The sequence below is a fragment of the Hyperoodon ampullatus genome (assembly GCF_949752795.1).
Source record: "Hyperoodon ampullatus genome assembly, chromosome: 11".
In the NCBI taxonomy this organism is placed as follows: domain Eukaryota; kingdom Metazoa; phylum Chordata; class Mammalia; order Artiodactyla; family Ziphiidae; genus Hyperoodon; species Hyperoodon ampullatus.
In genome coordinates, this window is record NC_136924.1 from 11,563,010 (window position 1) to 11,583,189 (window position 20,180).

General features: G+C 35.6%; 1 protein-coding gene across 1 annotated transcript in view; it reads right to left on the reverse strand.

Moving 5' to 3' along the window:
* Positions 1–314: 314 nt before the first annotated feature.
* The window catches only part of RASSF9 (Ras association domain family member 9), a gene marked incomplete at its 5' end in the record, with an annotated part of 28,184 nt that continues 8,318 nt past the window's right edge, over positions 315–20,180 (reverse strand). Inside the window, one exon of the mRNA XM_079715695.1 lies at positions 315–1,630. Within this exon, the coding sequence (XP_079571821.1) occupies positions 370–1,630 (1,261 nt within the window). The 3' untranslated portion in view covers positions 315–369. The remainder of the gene's footprint in view (positions 1,631–20,180) is intronic.

Consider the following 20,180-nt stretch of genomic DNA (forward strand, 5'->3'; position numbering starts at 1 on the left):
ACATTTTAATTTTACTTGTTCATGTGTATAGTTTCAATATATTGACTAATATCAAGAATTACTTTGCAGTTTGAATAACTCATTTCTCACAGAAGCTATGAGATGATAATTCCCATCAAATTATTTCTCTGTTATATATCTGCAAGCTATTTGTGCTGCATTCTTAATAGAGTTCATTGTTTGAACTTGCAATAATTAGGTCACATTGGAACTCTTCAAAAACAAACTTACAAAATTCTCTAGTTTTTATTAACTACCGAACACTTTAACATGATTTACATTTTTTTGCAGAATGGACTATTTAACGTTTCCTACTAAAGTAAACAAACACGAACAACATTAAAGTAGGCCAGAAAGAAGCCATTCAAATTATGTTGACAACAGCACCATATCTCCTACAGTTGTTTCTGAGTCCTGACTGTGGTTAGAGCTGATACCAGTGTCTGAGTCTGTGTCATTTGAATACATGTTAAATACTCTTTGAGTAAGAGGAGGAACCTCCCCACTGCTGGTAGGGACCTCAGATTCCTTTCCTCTGTTTTCCTTTAGCTGGCATTCATCTTTGTTGCTAATATGAAGGGAACTGAACTCCTTGGCCAGGAGCTCATATTCTTTAGCTTTCATCTGAAGCAATGAGTCACTGTATTTAATCTCTTTCTGGATGCCACTCAAGTAAGAGTGGATTTTCAAACCAGCTTTCATGCTTTTCTCCAAATCACACTTAACACTTTCTAAGTTAGAGCCTTCAAGTTCACTTGCAGCTGCCCTTTCTTCATCTTCATTTATCTCTGTGCAAATACTTTTGACCTCTTTTTCTATTTCAGCAGAGAGCTTGTCAATGAGCTTTCTATAATATGTTAGTCGCTCCTCCAGCTGTACAATTCCATCACTTTCTCTCAGGTCCTCCAGAATCTGGTTTTCATCATACTCCAAGCCTAGTTTTTGCTCAACTTCACTGAAACTGGGCATCAAATATGCATCCTGGACATAATTTTCTCCATCATTTTCTACCCGGTTGAGGTGGAATTTAGCTTCACACTTTTCAATTTCCAGATCCAGCTCTTTCATTCTCTTGACTTGTTGATGAATAGTATGATCCTGGGAAATAATCAGATGAACTAATGTCTCCATACTATCTCGCTCTTGGGAAACTGTGTCCTGCTTAATTTTAGCCAGTTTCCGGAAAGTTTTTCTGACTATTCTCTTTTGCTTATCTGGTGGTAACATCTTCATGTAATTTGCTGGGCTGAGCTCCCACAGTTTTTCTGTGTTTTGCATTAATTTGGCTTCAGCTGTCCGCCACAAGGGAACTGGAAGAAAAGCATCTGCTTTAACCAAAACAAACTGCATATTAGGCTGCTCATCTCCCCATGCTTTCCAAAGCTTCAGGATTCTTGTTAGTGGGGGAAGAACCCGTTCAGAGCCTCTCCACTTTTCTATGATGCAGTAATCACTGGGCTTCCCCAGAAGAAATCGTTTCTCTCCAAATGTAGTCTCATGTTCCTCAAGCAAAGCCTGGATGATGTCAGCAGAGGTGGTGCGTTTGGTTAGCCCACAGACAATCTTCTCTTCTTGGCAAACCCAAACCACAATTTCCTTCTCTTCTGAATCCATGTCTTTAGTTGGAGATCTGAAAGAAAAACAAAGTACATTATATTACTGTCATCACCTGTGTAAACTCAGAAAGATGATTTAACTTTAATACCCTTTCTAGATTTTACCCTTAATGAGAGATGCATTTTGAGGTTGAGACTACATAAGAATCAGAAGTTTTATGGCAAGAAAAAAAAAGTTAAGACCATGAAAGATATCTTAATTTCCTTTTTAATTCCTAGTGGGCTCTGGAAAGAGCAAACTGTCATCAAAGACAACGGAGGCTATTTTATCTTTAGAAGTCAGCCACAAGATAACTACACTTAGAACTGTCAGACTTAAGACAATAATCAAAGTGGAGATTAATAAGTAGAATAAGACTATTTTGCCTGGAGCCTTAGGACTGGGGAATAACCATGGAAGCATAAGTAGGATGTTATTAAAGTCACAGAGTTGAAAATAGTCCATTACTGAAATTAGTGATTATTTAATTCTATGAGTATTTATTGTATGCCAACCATGTGCCAGACATATCAGAAGATGCTAAACATACAGCAATAAGCAAGGGAGACAAGGACACAGACATAAATGTGTAATTAATATAATATCAGATAGTGGCAAATGCTAGGAAGAAAGTTAAACTGAATGAAGGGATAGAGAATTACTTAAGGAGAGGTCTACTTTATTTAAAGAGCTTAGGAGAGACTTCTCTAAGAAGGTGACGTTTGAATAGGAACATAAATTCACACAGTTAGCAGTGACACAAGTGAAGATTCAACCCAAGGAAGAAAGTTGGCTCCAGAGTATACTTCTAACAGATACGCTATAAAAACAAGTTTACAAGTTTGATGGTTTAGACGTGTGGATTAAATTGGAAAAAAATAATTAACTCCTTCTTAAAGAGGAACTTTATAACATAAATTCGCTTTTCATAGCAATGGAACCATAGCACCTCATTAGAGCACCCAACTGGTCAAGGAAGGAGTTTTCCCAATGGTCGGCCATGGAGAAAAGTATGTGGAAATGTATTACCTTCTGTGCCTTTTTCTTATTAGACTTGTTCCTACTTCGATGCAGTAATAAAGGATTTTGACTGGCCTGGATGCCTCCCTTAGCTGACAAAACTCTCATATATATAAAAACCCTACTGCTATCTCCTTAGAGTAATTCCTACGTCCTGTTCCACTTTCTGGCTCGGGAAACATCAGTTCTGTGTCTGTAGCTAAGGATGACACATGAGTTATAAATGCTTCAGCTCTACACTGCAGCTGTGAAGACTGGGAAGCAGGGATCAGGGAGTCCTTATGTATACTATAATAATAATAAGGACATACATGACAATTCCCCAATACTTCCAGGATCCCTGCTCTAATTGGGATTCTCTTGTTTTGGAAGGAGCAAGTTCTTATATATTACAGCTTCCACCAGAGATCTGCTAGTTTTCAGCTCATGTGGATTATGGAACACTGACAGTCATTATGCACAATCAAGAAAGATATTATTATTTCCATATGACATATGAGAAAATTAGTGCCATTATTAATAGCCTCACAGTCCAACTGGTTCCAAACCCCTTTTTTTAAAAAGTCTGTTCTAAACGTCATTGTATTTTCTTGAGTCAGTTATTTTCTAAATATTTTGAGGAATTTTTACAACCATCATTCAAACCAGATAATTTTCAAAAACTTCTGCCACTTGACTGAGCATGTTTAAAAGTAACGACCATTCTTTAGTGAATGTAGGCAATAAATCTTCCATACCTAGTATAAACTCCATTATGTTTAATTCTACTTCGTAGTAGGCTTAGGATTTTGAAAACTGTGTTTATTTTATAGTATGCCTCCAATTGAATTTCTATTCATTCATTCATTTGACAAATATTTGCCAAGCACCTCCTCTGTGTTTGACATTGTCATAGAAATGTGGATCATAGAAAGACTTGTATGATTTATTAGACAGTATCCCTGCCTTATTGTGGGAAACACTGCTTGGGTTGGGAAGGAAACACTTACCTGTCAGTTCTAGTGCTAAGTTTCTTATTACATTAGCAGTTCCCAAATGTTAGACTGATGACCCCTGGTATTATTTCATTAAAAAAATTAGAAATATATAAAAGATGCAAAATAAATATTAAAAATAAACCAATTTAGGAATCTTATAGAATCATTATTTTTTCAAAATAATTGTTTTCATTTGGTCCCAGATCCATGTAAACCTAGTCATCTGATATAAGTAAGTAATTTAATTCTAGAGCTGGGACTAAATAAAATGCTCCCTTCCCAACCTTTGGAAATTTACTATCTAGTATAAGTAATGACATCCCCAAACACATATATAACAAAGGTTAAAAATACAAACTTACACTAGATAATTTAGTTTGTTATGTAATATAATGTAACAAACTTCTTACCTAATGATTCAAATTTAGCAGTTGAGACATATAACCTCCAATTCTAATGCAACAAAATAAAAATAAACACATCCATTGCATGACTTAGTGTTTGTTTTGATTTGCTCTACTTTGCTTCTGTGTATGTTTATTGGAAGTAAGGGATAAAGATTTTTACTGGATCTTAAACTTCCCAGAGAACATACTATAACCACATAAAGACTGAAAAATCATAAAGCTTTAATTCATATAATCACATATTCCAATAATTTACTTCTTTTTTCTATTTTTATCCCAGTGTTTTAGTTCCATTTATAAATAACTTCATTGTTGATCTGATTAATATTACTTTTTTCTTTTCATATTTTACCTTTGCTCACTCAATGTTACTTAATGGTATAAATTAAATTTTTTTTCTGTATATTGGAATATGTTTGTTGATAATTACTATTTCCAATCCAACAAATTTTCATTTTAGAAATTTCTTGGCTTGCAGCATTTTTTATTTTACTTACGTACATGGTAGTTACTAATATCATCCCCATTTTACAGATAAGGCAACTGAGATAAAGACAGGGTAAGTAACTTGCCTAAAGTCACAAAGCTAGAAAGTAGAAATGTTCCTTCCAACTCTGGCTTTAGATGTTAACCTACAACTAACCCCTGAAAATAAATTACAATAGCCATTATGACTACCCACTCACAAATATTTCCCAATTTGTGAACTGATTACATTTCAAATGTGATTTTTTTAATTACTTGAAACAGTGCATTTTTCCTATAAAATTAAAATTCCACCTTATATAATCAATGAAATCCCCGTTTTGAATGCTTTTAGGTAAAGTATAAATTTGGTTCCTTCAACTCTATCACTCTTTTCTTTGAACATCCAGTATAAAGGCAAGTATTGAGAGAGTCCCATGTATCTGATTCTGTAATATTAAAGGAGTACAGTCAAAGAGATTCTCAACAGATGTAAGGTTAACATGGATGGAGATTGCAGGAGTGGTTCTCTCTAGATACTACTGGAGAAAGTAACAGCAGGTGGACATCGAGATAGGAGGCTATATAGGAATATGATAGCTGTTCACAAGTATAGGTTACTTACAGTGCAACTGGCTATAAATTGGGAACTGCTTGGATTAGAGGATTCAAAATTTATAACTTCTATGTCACATTATAGGGTAAAAGCATTTACCTAAAAATACTACGTTAATCAAAATAAAGTAACTACCACACTGACATTTAATTCACACCAGTTTAAATTTTTAGGTTAATTTGCTAAATGTTCATGTATACAATTAGAAAGTAGATATGAAAGTTGATAAGCCAGAATTTAATCAGGTCATGGTTTCATATAGCAAGGATGTTTTCTTTAACATCCACTTCAGGGAGGCAGAAACAAATGAGACAAAATGTTTTAAAATGCCTTGCATAATGTTACGTAGGGTACCTCAAATTTTGCTTATGATCAAAACACACAACAACCAATAAAGCTTAAGAAATTTTACAATGAAATAGTATTAACAATTGAATAAGATTATGGCTGTGTTTTGTCTTGATTTGAACTAGTTTGTTTATTTCAAGAATAGTTCATAAGAGAAAATGCTCTTGATATCTAAACTGTGACTCCCACCAACACATAACTGTTGCACCCAATCATCTTTAACTACACTTTATTCATTGGAAACTGAATTTAAAGTAATTTTAAACACTGTTCAACAGGTTTTACTACACATTCTAAATATATATTATACTACATCTATGATTATGTAGTATACATTATGACATTTCTCATGCACATACTTTTAAAAATTGTGTATGTATTTAAACACTTTATTAAATTTGATATTAATATATCCTAAGATTCTCATGGAAGAATTGTTTTGTTGCTTAGCATGCTCTGTTTACTTTATTTTAAAATAGTCTATAATCACAAAATATGTTTGAAAATTATTTACATATACAGAAGAAAATAAAAAACCTTCATAATGCTACAGTATCCATTTTTATCTAATGCTTTAAATTCTTTTTTTTCCCTCTGAAACATTAACAAGATTTATTTGTGAAGATTTGCAAAATAGATATGGTGGGAACAATCTGATATTTTAAAATATGATTTCATCTTAACTATCACTAATTCATTTTGAATTCTGATAAATCATTTTTTTTCTACTCCCCTGTACCCTTCACTGTAATACTGCAGTATATATATATATCTGACTCACATTTCTCACAAGATTGCTTCAAATATCAGATAAGTGAAAGGAAAAGAGTGCTTTGAAAATATTGAAAAATGTACTGGCTAAATATAGGTTATTAACTCTAATGGTAAAATTACTGTTATTATTACTTAATGCAGAGAAGGGTATAGTGTTTTTAGTATTGTTATTCAGTAACTTTACTGAGCTTGCTACAGTAGTTAACAATATAATTTTATAAATATTTTCCAACCTATCCCACAATATTTTTTCACCTGCTTTGACTAGTCAATATTTTTGCATGTACACTTCCAATATAACACAACTGTTTAACTAATAAGAGATGTTTAAAAAGATCATTAATATAATCTTTGGATCACAGATGAGCTGAGAATGCTTTTAATCTTTCTCTGATGTATAGCTCTCTGATTTTGACTGAGTGTGTTAATGAAGCATATTACACTGAAAATAAATATATACATATATTTATATATTCATCTGATTATTCTTCTACAACTACTTCATTATTCAGTTTTTGCCTTTTTAGAGTATCTTCATCAGACAATTAAGAAAATTTATATGCCAAATGAAGCTCTTCAACAACGTGTGTCAGCCTTACTTACAAGCACTTTTCCATATTTATTGTGAAATAGAGTGAAATATAAGAGAATTTTTGTCAGAATTTTTGCATTTACTCTATTATCAATCAGGAACTTAAAAATATTTCTCCAGTGATAATTACTTTTAATACCACAAAAACACACAGAATTAAGATGAGTTGGCTAGGAAATACAAATGTAACATTCATACAATTAAATATTTCTTCAACAAACTTTCACTGAGTATGGTGCACAAAGCACTAGGGAATAGATCAACTATTTAAATCTGGAAGTCTTAAGATAAAGTATTAAATAGGATATTTGGATGTCAAATTGAAGATCCCACAAAATAAGTAGTTACAGAAAAAAGATTGTGTGAAGACAGAGAAAAATAAAGGTAAATGGATAATATTTGGTTTTCTTTATTCAGTTGTCCAGAAAGAATAAAAGGCATTGAAGTTGGGGCCCAGGAGAATAACTCAAAGAACAACATTTCTTCCTAGTATCTCAGACATTAAAGTTTAATTGAAATTTGATGTATAAAACTTATCAGGACAAATATTTCATATTGCCCCTACTTTCAAAAAAATAAGAATCATCAAAATAATAAATTATTAATTAAGAATAATTACATTATGATATGCTTCTAAAACTCAGTATATGAAAACTAGCAATGTATAGGTACTTACAGAAAATATTTGGATTTCTGAGTGCATCTTTCCATAGAACCTATGTTATAATTCGTTGTTTCCTAAGCCAGCCTGGTAAGTATGATACTAACACAATCTAGCTGCCATATATAGGAGTGATTCTGAAATGCTCTTATTGCTTGGCTCTCTGCAGAATCATGTTCCATGCTTGGAAATCAAGAGTTACAACTTTTTCAGTTCCAAGCTATTGGTGGCATGTGTGTCTGCAAATAGTGATGCACAAGTCTCCAACAGATTAAAGGATAAAGACCTATGAAGCTTTGGGGGCATATTGGGGGCATATCTGAATGTGGGCCCAATGTCCGAAGACAGTTCTCTGTTTCCTTTTTATTACCATTACTTATTATTTAAACTGAATACTCTCCTTATAAACCAGTTGTTCTCTACTAGGGGTGATTTTGCCCCCCAAGAGACATTTGGCAATGTGTAGGGACATTTATTTTCACACTAGGGTCTGGGGGTGCTACTAGCATGGTCAGAGCAAAGAATGATCTAGACAAAATGTCAACAGTTGTGCTGTCCTGATCCATATTTACAACAAAATATACTTTCATCACAGCTTTACCTATAGCCTTTTCTTCTTACATCTTCTGGAGAATCTATGAGTAAAATACATGAAAATAAAAATAACAAATAAGGGAGACATTTCCAATCTCAAGTAGACTAAAATAAACAATGTAAGTTGGTATTCTACTTAATGGAATGCAAATGGAACTTTTTTCCTTTCACCCCATAGCCAATCTTTATGCTTATTATTATTAATCTGCCTAACTGGACTTCCCTCTGTTAATCCCAGAGCTGGTCCTAAGGAATACTAATATTTGCATTAAGATGCTATAGAAACACAAATATTCAAAATAGGGTTAATCTTAGTTCAGGAAAAAACTTGCATTCACAGACTTCATTAAGAAATAGTAAACCTTCTTCATTAAGAATAGTATTTGAGTGTCTGGCCACCAGATATGGGGAATGGACAGTGGGGTGAAAAGATGTGTGAATGCAATGACATGATAGAAATGGCCAAGGCGACCAGTGCAGTGCCAGGGCATAGTGAGGGTTGGAAGTCAGCAGAAAGGGTTTCATTATATTTCTCCCTTACTGCTTCTTTGCAGTCTATTCTGCCCTGGACAGAAGGGACAAAGACCAGAATTAGGAATGAAGATTCTGAGACAGCTTGAGTTTAGGGGACAAGTAGGTCAAGATAATACCTGCAGTCTTTAGAGGACCGAAGGAAAATTCCCAGAGATAACCTTGGGAAATGAGGAAAAAAAAAAAACAAAAACAAAACTCTATCACCTAGTTAAGGCTGGGGGTAGTGCAAGCATGTAAGATATGCCTAGATAAGTCAGAAACAGCCTTTAAAATACCTTAGCAATAAAACTACATTGAATATAACATTTTCTTGCTTTGGTTATTCAGAAGACACTCTGGAATATAATGTTGTCTTGAAGTCACCATTATTAAATGAACTGGCATGCAACACTCTATTTAAAAAGTCTGGTTATTTGTGCTTTCTGATAGCTGAATACAAAACAAGAGTTTCTATTATTCTATATTTTATCAGACTTTCGGCCAAACTAAGATATTGTCTTAGTATGTTTTTCCCATGCAGTTGAAATTAAATTAATGCTTTTCAGTCAAACTTCTCATTCCATAGGGAAGTGAGAATTGTCTCTTTAATATTTTCTTAACATGTAATACAATTAACTCCCTTTGAAATTTTGATTAAACCTCAAAACATGTTTATACTCCTCAAAAGACATACATTTATTTTACCTGATATCATCATGCAATTCAAAGCCATAGCAAGGAACACAACCAGAATTAATACAATATATGTTATTCATTTATGTATCCTGTATTCTGATAAATGTAATAAAAAATTACAATACAGAGAAAAAAATACATCCTGCATAGAGATTCTGATCCAGTGGGGAACAGATTTTAATGCCTCCTAATAGTCAGATTTTTCATGGAAAACATAGATGTCTGTGAAATTATAAAAACCGTTCTTAGGCAGTCTGTTCTCAAGACATCTTACCCAAATAAGTTATCACAGGGAATGAGATCCAGTCTATATAACTCTTCAGTGTATAACCCACTATATGTGGCACTCATATTAAAAACATGTCAGTAAATAACACTTGGAATAGACTAACTCAACAATGCAAGGTTCAGAAATGATGATTAGGAATGGGAGCAATAATACAGTAACAAAAGAAATTTGATTTCAGTATATTTATTGCAGGCTCAAATCTAACAATAACTTGTAGAAATTCACATTGCTTTGAATAAAAGCATATAATTAATTAAAGAATAAAGATGGGTGACGATAAAAAGCAAGTTTGCTAAATCACGTTCCATACCAAATGTTATAAACTGGTATTTGAATTTACAAACCCAGCTCTATACCAATTATGAAGTTTAAAATACAGAGGATGGGGCTTCCCTGGTGGCGCAGTGGTTGAGAGTCTGCCTGCCGATGCAGGGGACACGGGTTCGTGCCCCGGTCCAGTTAGATCCCACGTGCCGCGGAGCGGCTGGTCCCGTGAGCCATGGCCGCTGAGCCTGCGCGTCCGGAGCCTGTGCTCCACAACGGGAGAGGCCACAACAGTGAGAGGCCCGCGTACCGCAAAAAATATATATATATACTGAGGATGCCACAGATAGTTTGGATGGTGAAGGTTTAACTTACATGTCACGGCTATTTTCGAATTAAAAGATCAAACTTCCAAATTTAATAGCATCTCTTCCCAATAATCAAAATTATCACAGTACAACTACAGTGAGTTTAGGTAATAAATTACTTAGCTTCACTATTATTATGTAAGAGAAAAATTTATATTTTGTGTACTATAACTGGCTTTTAATAAGAGAAAAGGAATGACCCAAACACGGAAATTTCAAGACAGAATTTAGTAAAGATAAAAGTTTAAATAAACGATTGATAAAAGGTTCTACGTAAATCAACTGAATCCATTCTAAGTTAGTTATCCCCCAAATAAACTGTCCTTTTGAATTATGGTATACAACTTTTTATAACTGGATTCAACATTCATTTCTTAACAGAACTGCAGTTTTAGTAAATGTAAACAAATGCTTAGGGTAAAATGCTACAGAAAATAAGATGACCTCAAGGGGGGAAAGTGGCGGGGGCGGGGTGTGTGTGTGATGAATTGGGAGATTGGGGTTGACATCTATACACTAATATGTATAAAATGGATAACTAATAAGAAAAAAAAAGTGCATCAAAATTCATTGATAAAACTGTTCATCCAGCATTGTTTGTTATTAACAATCCAACAAGATCTACATTCATACACTGTAAAACTATTCATTTTGAAAAATTAAAAAGTATGTAAAAATTATATCATTTCTGTGTAAAAACACTTATATACACATCACATATTACACATAAAATGTATTTAAAAAGAACGAATAAATACTAAGGGAGTAAATTTAAAAACAAAAAAGAAGATGATCTTTACGTTCAGAAATGTGTGATACATAGGAAGGAGAAAAGATATGTTTAGAGAGAAAGAGATTTTAAAAATTCAAGACCATCTTAAGCATTATTGGAAATCATGAGATACATTCTGTATAAATATGCCACAAAATTTAAAGAATAATAACAATAATCAAAGTTGAATAATATTTAATAATAATATTGTTTATTAAATTGTTTAGTAATATTTAATAAACAACATAGAAGTTGACCTCAGTGTCTTCAGTTCATTCTCAATTCCCATAACCCTTTGAAGAAAGTCAGATTAGGTAAAAGAGCCTCATGAGATTTCATTTGGGACAGGATGCTGATTTGGAGCTTGTCTGTAAGGAAGACCCTTTCAGATTTTTACTTAACATGATTATGTCTGGGCCTGGTAGTTGAGGAAAAGGTACTTGGAAAAAATAGTAAGGTGACTAGGGAGAAGAACAATGGGATGTGTGTAAAAGGAGACATTAGATAATAATAGCTCACATTTATTGAATTCTTAATATGTGCCAGACATTGTTCTAAGTGCTTTATACATATTAACTCATATAATTTTTGTCACCTATCAGATAGGTCCTATAGTAAAATCCATTTCACAGATTAAAAAGCTGAGACACAAGAGATTAAGGACTTGTTCAATACCACCCTCAGCTAATAAGTGGGGGGAAATAAGGATAATGTGGAACTAAGGAAAATAAGAATAATTTGGATAAATGAGTTAGAATTGAATCCAGACTGAGGAACTAACTCCCTATTGCCTAATACAATAATCAACATATCTCATTAAGTTTTATCTCTGAAAACAAGATACCAAATCTGATTCAAATGTAGTAATCGGGCTTCCCTGGTGGTGCAGTGGTTGAGAGTCCGCCTGCCGATGCAGGGCACACGGGTTCGAGCCCCGGTCCAGGAAGATCCCACATACCGCTGAGCGGCTGGGCCCGTGAGCCATGGCCACTAAGACTGCGCGTCCGGCGCCTGTGCTCCACAACAGGAGGGGCCACAACAGTGACAGGCCCGCGTACCGCAAAAAAAAAAAAAAAAACTATTTTAAGTTTGTTTTGGCTATTTTATTTATTTTTTTATTTTTTTAAATTTATTTTATTTATTTATTTTTGGCTGCGTTGGGTCTTCGTTGTTGTGCACGGGCTTTTCTCTGGTTGTGGCGAGTGCAGGCTACTCTTGGTTGTGGTGAGCAGGCTTCTCATTGCGGTGGCTTTTCTTGTTGCGGAGCACAGGCTCTAGGCGCGCAGGCTTCAGTAGTTGTGGCACATGGGCTCAGTAGTTGTAACTCGCGGGCTCTAGAGAGCAGGCTCAGTAGTTGTGGCGCACGGCCTTAGTTGCTCCGTGGCATGTGGGATTTTCCCGGACTAGGGCTTGGACCCATGTCCCCTGCACTGGCAGGTGGATCCTTAACCACTGTGCCACCAGGGAAGTCCCCTATTTTGGCTATTTTCTGTACTTAAAAATTGATCACCTTAGGCACCCTGAAGGCATTTGATGTAAACCAAATATACTATTGACAGGATTCAAGACATGATACCCCAAAATATGGCACCTTGCTATACTGAATATGGTAAGCTGAAGTTGTTTTAGAAAATGGGAGAAACAGGGAGTTCACCTGGACTTTCCACTCAAGCCCCTCCCCTGAAACAGGTCCTAACACCCTCACTTGAGAGATACCCTTCCTATACCTGAAGGAAAGGAGTGTCCTTATTTCTGAAGACAAAGGGATGAGAAGAATCCAAACAAACAGGCCCTGCTAAACTTCTCCCAGTTTACTATGCTTACTTCATATTCTTTGACCTACCTACCACACTTCTCCATGAATGTCCACTCTTCACTAAACCTAGCATAAAGCAACACAGGTTTAACCATTTTTTTAGGTCTTCATTTCCTTAGGAAGGCTCCTGTGTCATGCAAAACTTACATTAAATCAACTTGAATTCTTCTCTCCTCTTAGTCTGTTTTGGTCGTTTTAATTTTCAGAGCCAGTCAGGGACCTTAAGAGCGTCAAGGAAAACTTTTTATTCCTCTACACTGTACATAAAATTTAAAAAAAAACAATATTAAGTGACAATTTTGATTCTTTCTGTAAAGTACACACACACAGACACACACAAAATAAAGTTTAAGCAAAATTAAAATTAATGAAGCAGGCAAATGGTGAGGAAACTCTCTGGCCCACAAGCTAACTCAACTCTGGTTATTTTACACAGAGTATGGCACATGCCCTCTGAAGTAACATTTTTTTGCAGGTTATTTTTTTTATTATTATTATTTTGTGTGTGTGTTACGCGGGCCTCTCTCTGTTGTGACCTCTCCCGTTGCGGAGCACAGGCTCCGGACGTGCAGGCTCAGTGGTCATGGCTCACGGGCCCAGCTGCTCCGCGGCATGTGGGATCCTCCCGGACCGGGGCACGAACCCATGTTCCCTGCATCGGCAGGTGGACTCTCAACCACTGTGCCACCAGGGAAGCCCATGAAGTAACATTTTTTTGAGATCACAGTACTGCAGTCTCAGGAAGATAATCACAGGGCGTGTCAGCCACAAATAATACAAGTCTTTCCTTAGGTCGCTATGAAAATCTGGATCACTGTTTTGATAGATGAAGCATGAAAATAATGCTATCAAAAATTTTTCATGAAACACAGACTATTAACATTTTATTAAAACAGTTTTAAAATTGGAGTCCTTCAGAAAATTAATCACTCTATGAAAAATTGGGGCAGTCAAAAATTAAAACTACCTTGAAAATTAAAATTTTATACATATATACGCGTAGAAAAAAATCACTAGTTTTATGCTCTACTAACACCAGTTTAATTTTCTAGGGAGTAATAATATAAGCCAGTCACGTAGGACAAGAAAAACTCTAGACATTCCATACCTGCAGGGTAGCTATAATACTGTACATTATCCCCATAAACAGAGAAAAGGGAAGGGAATATGTAAAGAATGTGTATTGGGGACTATGGGGGGAGGTTAAGTAAACTACGCTCATAGTTCAAATTCCAGAAATTGATTATACTCAAAATGTAAATATTTAACATGTAGTATTTACTAGATGAAATGCTGAGAAAATATCTAATCTCATTGGAAATTCTAGGGCTAACTTCCAAGTGTTACCTGTGCCTGGCAAATACCTAAAGTTTCCTTATTGATTTATACTTTGCAAAGAAATATTTCATAATAACAAAGCATATTTATTAAAGGAAAGTTACCTAGCCTGAATATTTAGTTTAATGATAGCTGTAGTTACGTTAACTACTAACATTAGTTTTTCTTTTGGCAGCTAAGCCCGTAATTGGTTTTGCCTTCTTAGTGGAAGCTATTTCCTAATGATGGTGACTTTCACTTGTATCTGCCTGCAGCCACCTACTCTTCCCTCTCTAAATGTATTCTGAAATATGTTGACAGATTTGAATGGCACTAGAAATATGTAAGAATTTGAATTATCCAGTAGGATAGCTGAAAATACAAGATGACCTCCTTTATCCCTGATTTCCATGTTCTGAACATACTCTATAATAAACAGTAATAAACTGTGACTTCCAGTTGGAAGCTTCATCAAAAATAATCAGCTCTTCACATTAGTCACAAATCAATTACCTAAAGAGCAACAAAAAATTAATAACTTTTAGAAATAAGAATATACCAGGGCCTATCATGCCATTTTGTTAAGGAAAAGGAGCTACTTGAAAACATCACTGATAAGAGAAAAATACTAGTCATCTACATCAAAAGTATCTTACATCCATTTACTTTCCCAAAGTTTTTAACTCTTTAATATGCTCTGAATTTCACTGCTTTCACCTCCTCTAGAACTTTGATTCATAATTTATCCCTTCTTAAACTCATTTTATCTTCTACCTTTACTTCTGGGCCTTCCTACTACCAGGTCACATTATAACAACCATCATTTGACCACATACACACCTCAACTATCTTCCCTTCACAAACTCAAATAATAACCCACAGTCACATTCTCTAGTTTACCTCTTTCCAGGAACAACCACCATAAAGTCACTTCCACCCCCCAACACACCCACAACAGAAATATTTCTTCCTAGGTTTATCAGAGATCTAACCTCCAAACCCAAGTGCCATTTTTGGAACTGATCTGCCTCGACCTCTTTGTAAGTTTACGCATTGTGACCTTTTCCTCCCATTCTTGCAGCAGTCCATTCCTTGACTTCTTGATTTCACTCTCCGCGGCTCTTCCTTTCCCTTTCTAGCTTCTTCTCAGTTCCGACATGGGCCTTGCTTCCCCTGCACATTCAGTAAATGTAGGTGTCATACAGGGGTGGCCACAAATTCTTTGTAGCTCCTTCCATTGAGAGATGGAGTCTATTTCTTTTTGCTCGACTAGACCTTGGGACTAAGTATGGCCAATAGAATATGGTAAAAACCATGTGTGTGAGTTCTAGAGTCCAGGCTTCAAGAAACCTTGCAGCTTCTGCCTTCTTCCTCCTATAATGCTGTCCTGAGACTGCTGTTTGATGAAAATGCTTGAGATGAAAGACCACATCAAGAGAGAGAGAGACCCAACCATCTCAGTTGTCCCATCGGAACCTAAGCCTTGACTAACCCACTGCTCGTGAGATAGCCAAAGTAAAACTCAGAACAACCACCCCAGTTTACTCAGAAAATCATAGCAAATAATACATTGTTGTTTTAAGCCACTAATTTTTATGATGTCTTATTGCCAATAAGTGATAACTGATACAATAGGCATCCCGCAGGTTTCTATGACTCATTTCTTGTCTCATTATAAACGCCTTATGGGTGACTGTAATATCACCCACAACTTTATCAACCAATTGAATGATAATAGTTCCCAAATTTACTTATTTTTTCCCTTGAGCTCCAGACCAATATTCCAAACTTTGTTTTGACATGTTTATTTGATCATTGTTACTCACAGCCACCTCAAATTTGCCCCATCAAAACTAATTCACCATCCTCTCCTCTCATATCTCAAACTATTCCACCTCTTGATTTCCCATCCTACTGAATGTAATCACTATCTCCCCACCCTTTCTCTCAAGTTTGAAAACTGTGAGTCTTCCTAGATTCCTTTGTCTATCTCATTCCCCTTCAACAACCAGTCTCCATGTCTGTTGTTTTTTTGTTTTTTAAATTAATTTATTTATTTTTGGCTGTGTTGGGTCTTGTTTCTGTGCGAGGGCTTTCTCCAGTTGTGGCGAGCAGGGGCCGCTCTTCATCGCGGTGCGCAGGCCTCTCACTGTTGTGGCCTCTCCCGTTGTGGAGCACAGGCTCCAGACGCGCGGGCTCAGTAGTTGTGGCTCACGGGCCCAGTTGCTCCGCGGCATGTAGGATCCTCCCAGACCAGGGCTCGAACCCGTGTCCCCTGAATTGGCATGCAGATTCTCAACCACTGCGCCACCAGGGAAGCCCCCCCATGTCTGTTTTACTCTTTCTCCCAAATGTCTCAAATATGCGCCCTCCTATCTATCACCACTACTATGATTCGGACAACTTCCAGTTTTACAATAAGTTACTGTAGTAAGTTAGGACATATTATATTATGATAAACTCCTGCCCACTTCACATTTGTGCTCCATAATACTGTCAGGCTTCCCTTTTTAAACTGCAAATCTAGCTGTGTACCTTCCTTGTTTAAAATCTTTAAATGGTTTCCAAGTCCTGCATTTTCAATTTGTTTACCTTTCATCCTCTCCCTCGTCACCCCTCACCTCTCTGTCTGTCTCTCTCTTACTCTCTCTTCTGTTCTCTGTTTCTCTCCTGCCTGTTCCTAGAATTCCTTCCATGATCTGATTCCTCCAACTGATAGCCAAGCACTCTGTAATAGACACCTTGAGCTAGCTATTCCTAACATCTTGCTGATCTCTGACAGATCTAATGTGAGGGCAACTGGCTGTCACTGTAATATCTATCACCCTATGAATTGCTAGACTGTATTGCACTGTATCTGCCATGCTTTTATTTTTCACTCTGGGCTTTTCCATAACCTATTTCCTTGGCTTGAAACACCTTTTTTCCACTTTCTTCATCTAACTCTTACTCTGTTTCAAATGTTGCTTCCTCTAGGAAAATTCCCTTATCATCTCTGAATAACCCCATTCCCACCACTCCAGATGGAAATGGATGCCCATTCTTGATGCTTCTACAGAACCCATTGTACATTGAGTGGTACCATTTTCTACCTTAGTTTTTTGCTAGTTTGCCCGGCAGGTCCTGGACTCTTTCATCTTTGAAGCCTAAGAGCCTAAGACAATAAATGTTAAATGTTCTTTTATTTTTTGGAGCATGAGAGGAGGAAGGGGGTTGGGGGGGAGGTATATAAAGGGAATTTTTCAGTCAACTAGGGCCTGGTGGTTACAACTATCCCACCATAAATTTTTGTAAATAAAATTTTGTTTAAGTAAAGTCATGCTCATTTAATTATGTACTGCCTGTGTCTGTTTTCACACCACATTGACAAAGTTGAGTGGTTGAGACAATGACATTATGGCTGGAATAACCTAAATATTTATTATGAGGCCTTTTACACAAAAAGTTTGCCAACTCCTGACCTCGATGATTTACCTGCACCAAAAATCTAGATTTTGTTTATTTAAATACTAAAATGTTATTTGAACTCCAATGTCTATATAATAGTTTTGTGTATTATTCTCTAGCGGACAAGAAAGTAAAAATAATGAGGTCTTTAAACAGAAGAATGTATGATCTCATGGAAGTCACGGCCTTGTTTGGAAGTAATTTCAACCAAAGGCAATGACTGAAGGCTCACTAAGAGGATGGCTGTGAAATGCTTCATGGAGAATGAGTGGGTTTAACATAGGATTAGTCAGCGTGAAGGCCTTGGCTGGAAAACCAGTGTGTTTTGCCTTTAAAGTCCCATTCCAGGTGCAGCGTGTTCCATATTAATCAGTCCCATATGGATGTCAGGACGGATGGCAGTAGGTTGGATGAAAGGCTGCTTTCACAGCACAGTGTGTTCAAACACCAGGTGTTTGGAGGTGGAATATTTAGAAACATTCAAGTGACACCTTGAATTTTTTTACTCTTCACCCTGATGTTCTTCCCTCCCCCGAGTTACCCTTGTCATTTTTTCTGTTCTCTATGATAATGCAACTATATTCCTATTTACTCAGACCCCAAATTGTAGTTATCACTGAATCTTTTTTTCCATCCTGATACTTTCTATCGTCCCCATACACTCAGTTTTGAATTCCTATAAATTCCGCCTCTATGGTGACTCTTATAACTGTAATCTCTATCTGAAATTTCTTGTTCATTTATTGTTTGCTTACTGTCTGCCTGTCCACCACTGTACTATAAGCTCAATGAGAATAGAGACCTTGACTGCCTTTCTCATTGTTGTATCCCCAGCACCTAGAATAACATGTAGCACACATTATAAGGTAAACAAATATTTTTGGTTGAATACATGGACTTTATTATGATACTTTAAAATGCCTGCCTTGTATTTTAATTATTTATATATGTCTGTGTGTCTACTAATCAACAAGTTCCTTAAAGTATGGTCCATATCTGATTCACATTTAATCTTAATAATGCCTTCAAAGTATGAGGTTCATTTGATATTTCTGAATTTTTAAAAATCATCAAATAACCATTATCTTGAGTCCCCAAAAGGGAAATATATACAAGTAGATGCCCAACCTGATAGAGTGGGATAGTTTAGAATGTTTTGTTTTTAGATACTAAGGTAGATAAGAAAGCAATACTATAATATGCTCAGACTATGTAAAGCATTATATTAACACAAGCTGCCATTTTACTTAATTCTCTAAACTGTGATTACAGCAAGGTCTCTTAACTAAAAGTAGAACCACTAAAAATGATCATTAAAAAAATAACTTAGTCTAAGTTTCATACTGATTATTAATAATTCTAGGAAAATGTTCTTTGACTTTCACTACTAAAGTAAAAGAACAAGCAGTCAAGAAATTAAAGCCAATACTTTGTGGTCCACTGCTGTAAAGTACCTAACTTCCTGTGCTCTTAAAAAATATGAAATCTCAAAGGTCCAGTATAGCTTCATAAGTGCTTTTTTAATTGTGCATAATTCTTTTCTTCATATGAGACTGTAGTTATTATATGTCTACTCCATGAAGACATCCATGGTTTTTCAAAAGCACTTCTCATAGGTTCCACACAAATGTAATTATATGCAGAGCTAAAAATAGGTATATTCAGTTTCTACTATTGAGGACTGTGAGTCTCCCCAAAACTGATGTGCTGCTGCTAGATCTTAAAGTACTCTCAGTTAACCATAACTGCAGAGAATTCCTGAAGGATTGACAAATGTCAGAGTAAATGAGGAGCATTAGATTAACCAAAGATATTGGAGATGGCTGTAAAATGTCTTAGTCATTGGTTGAGAACAACAAGCATACACTGTGCAGTACATCAATAAACCCCAGACACAAAATTCTTACCGATTATATACCATCATTAGTAAGAATAAAAATTTGTTGAAATTGGACCACTATCTGCATTAGTGGAATTACCATTTAAAAGATCCACAAAACAGTAGAATAACTTAATTCTATAAGCTGATACACTGACTAGTTTAATATGATTATTAGAACAAATAGCAGTCAATTACAGTTGACTGTACATCTATTACTGTTATATAAACACATCCTTAACATTTTTTTCAATTGTAAAATACTGTTTTCACCAACCAAGCAAGGTTCTGGATTCTCACCAAACTGACCATATTACTGCCTGCTTCCTGAATTCTTTTCTTTTGATTATCATGAATCATTCCTAGCTTTGTGTGCTTCAGCCCCTCCTACATCTTTCTGTACACCTTGTTGTGTTCCTTCTCTTGTCCAAGCCTGTCAACTAACTGTGGAATTTTCATAAACACTATCTAATGTGATGATGCTCCATTTATTTTTCTTTATCTCCATTCACTCTCTTATATACTTCGACTTAGAGTCAATCAAAAACATTTAGTGAGCACCTACTCTACAGAGGAACAGCCTTCCTAAGAGATTATACTTTCATTTTATAAATTGTATTATAAATATAACTTTATTTACCCTGTCAATGATAGTCTCCCATGGAAGAGTGATTTTTTTTATAAAGTTCATGCATGAAATACTAAACTATAGTGCTCTTTTCTCAATTAGGAGTTTAATCCCTTAAGAAAGAGGTGGTGTCTTTGCATG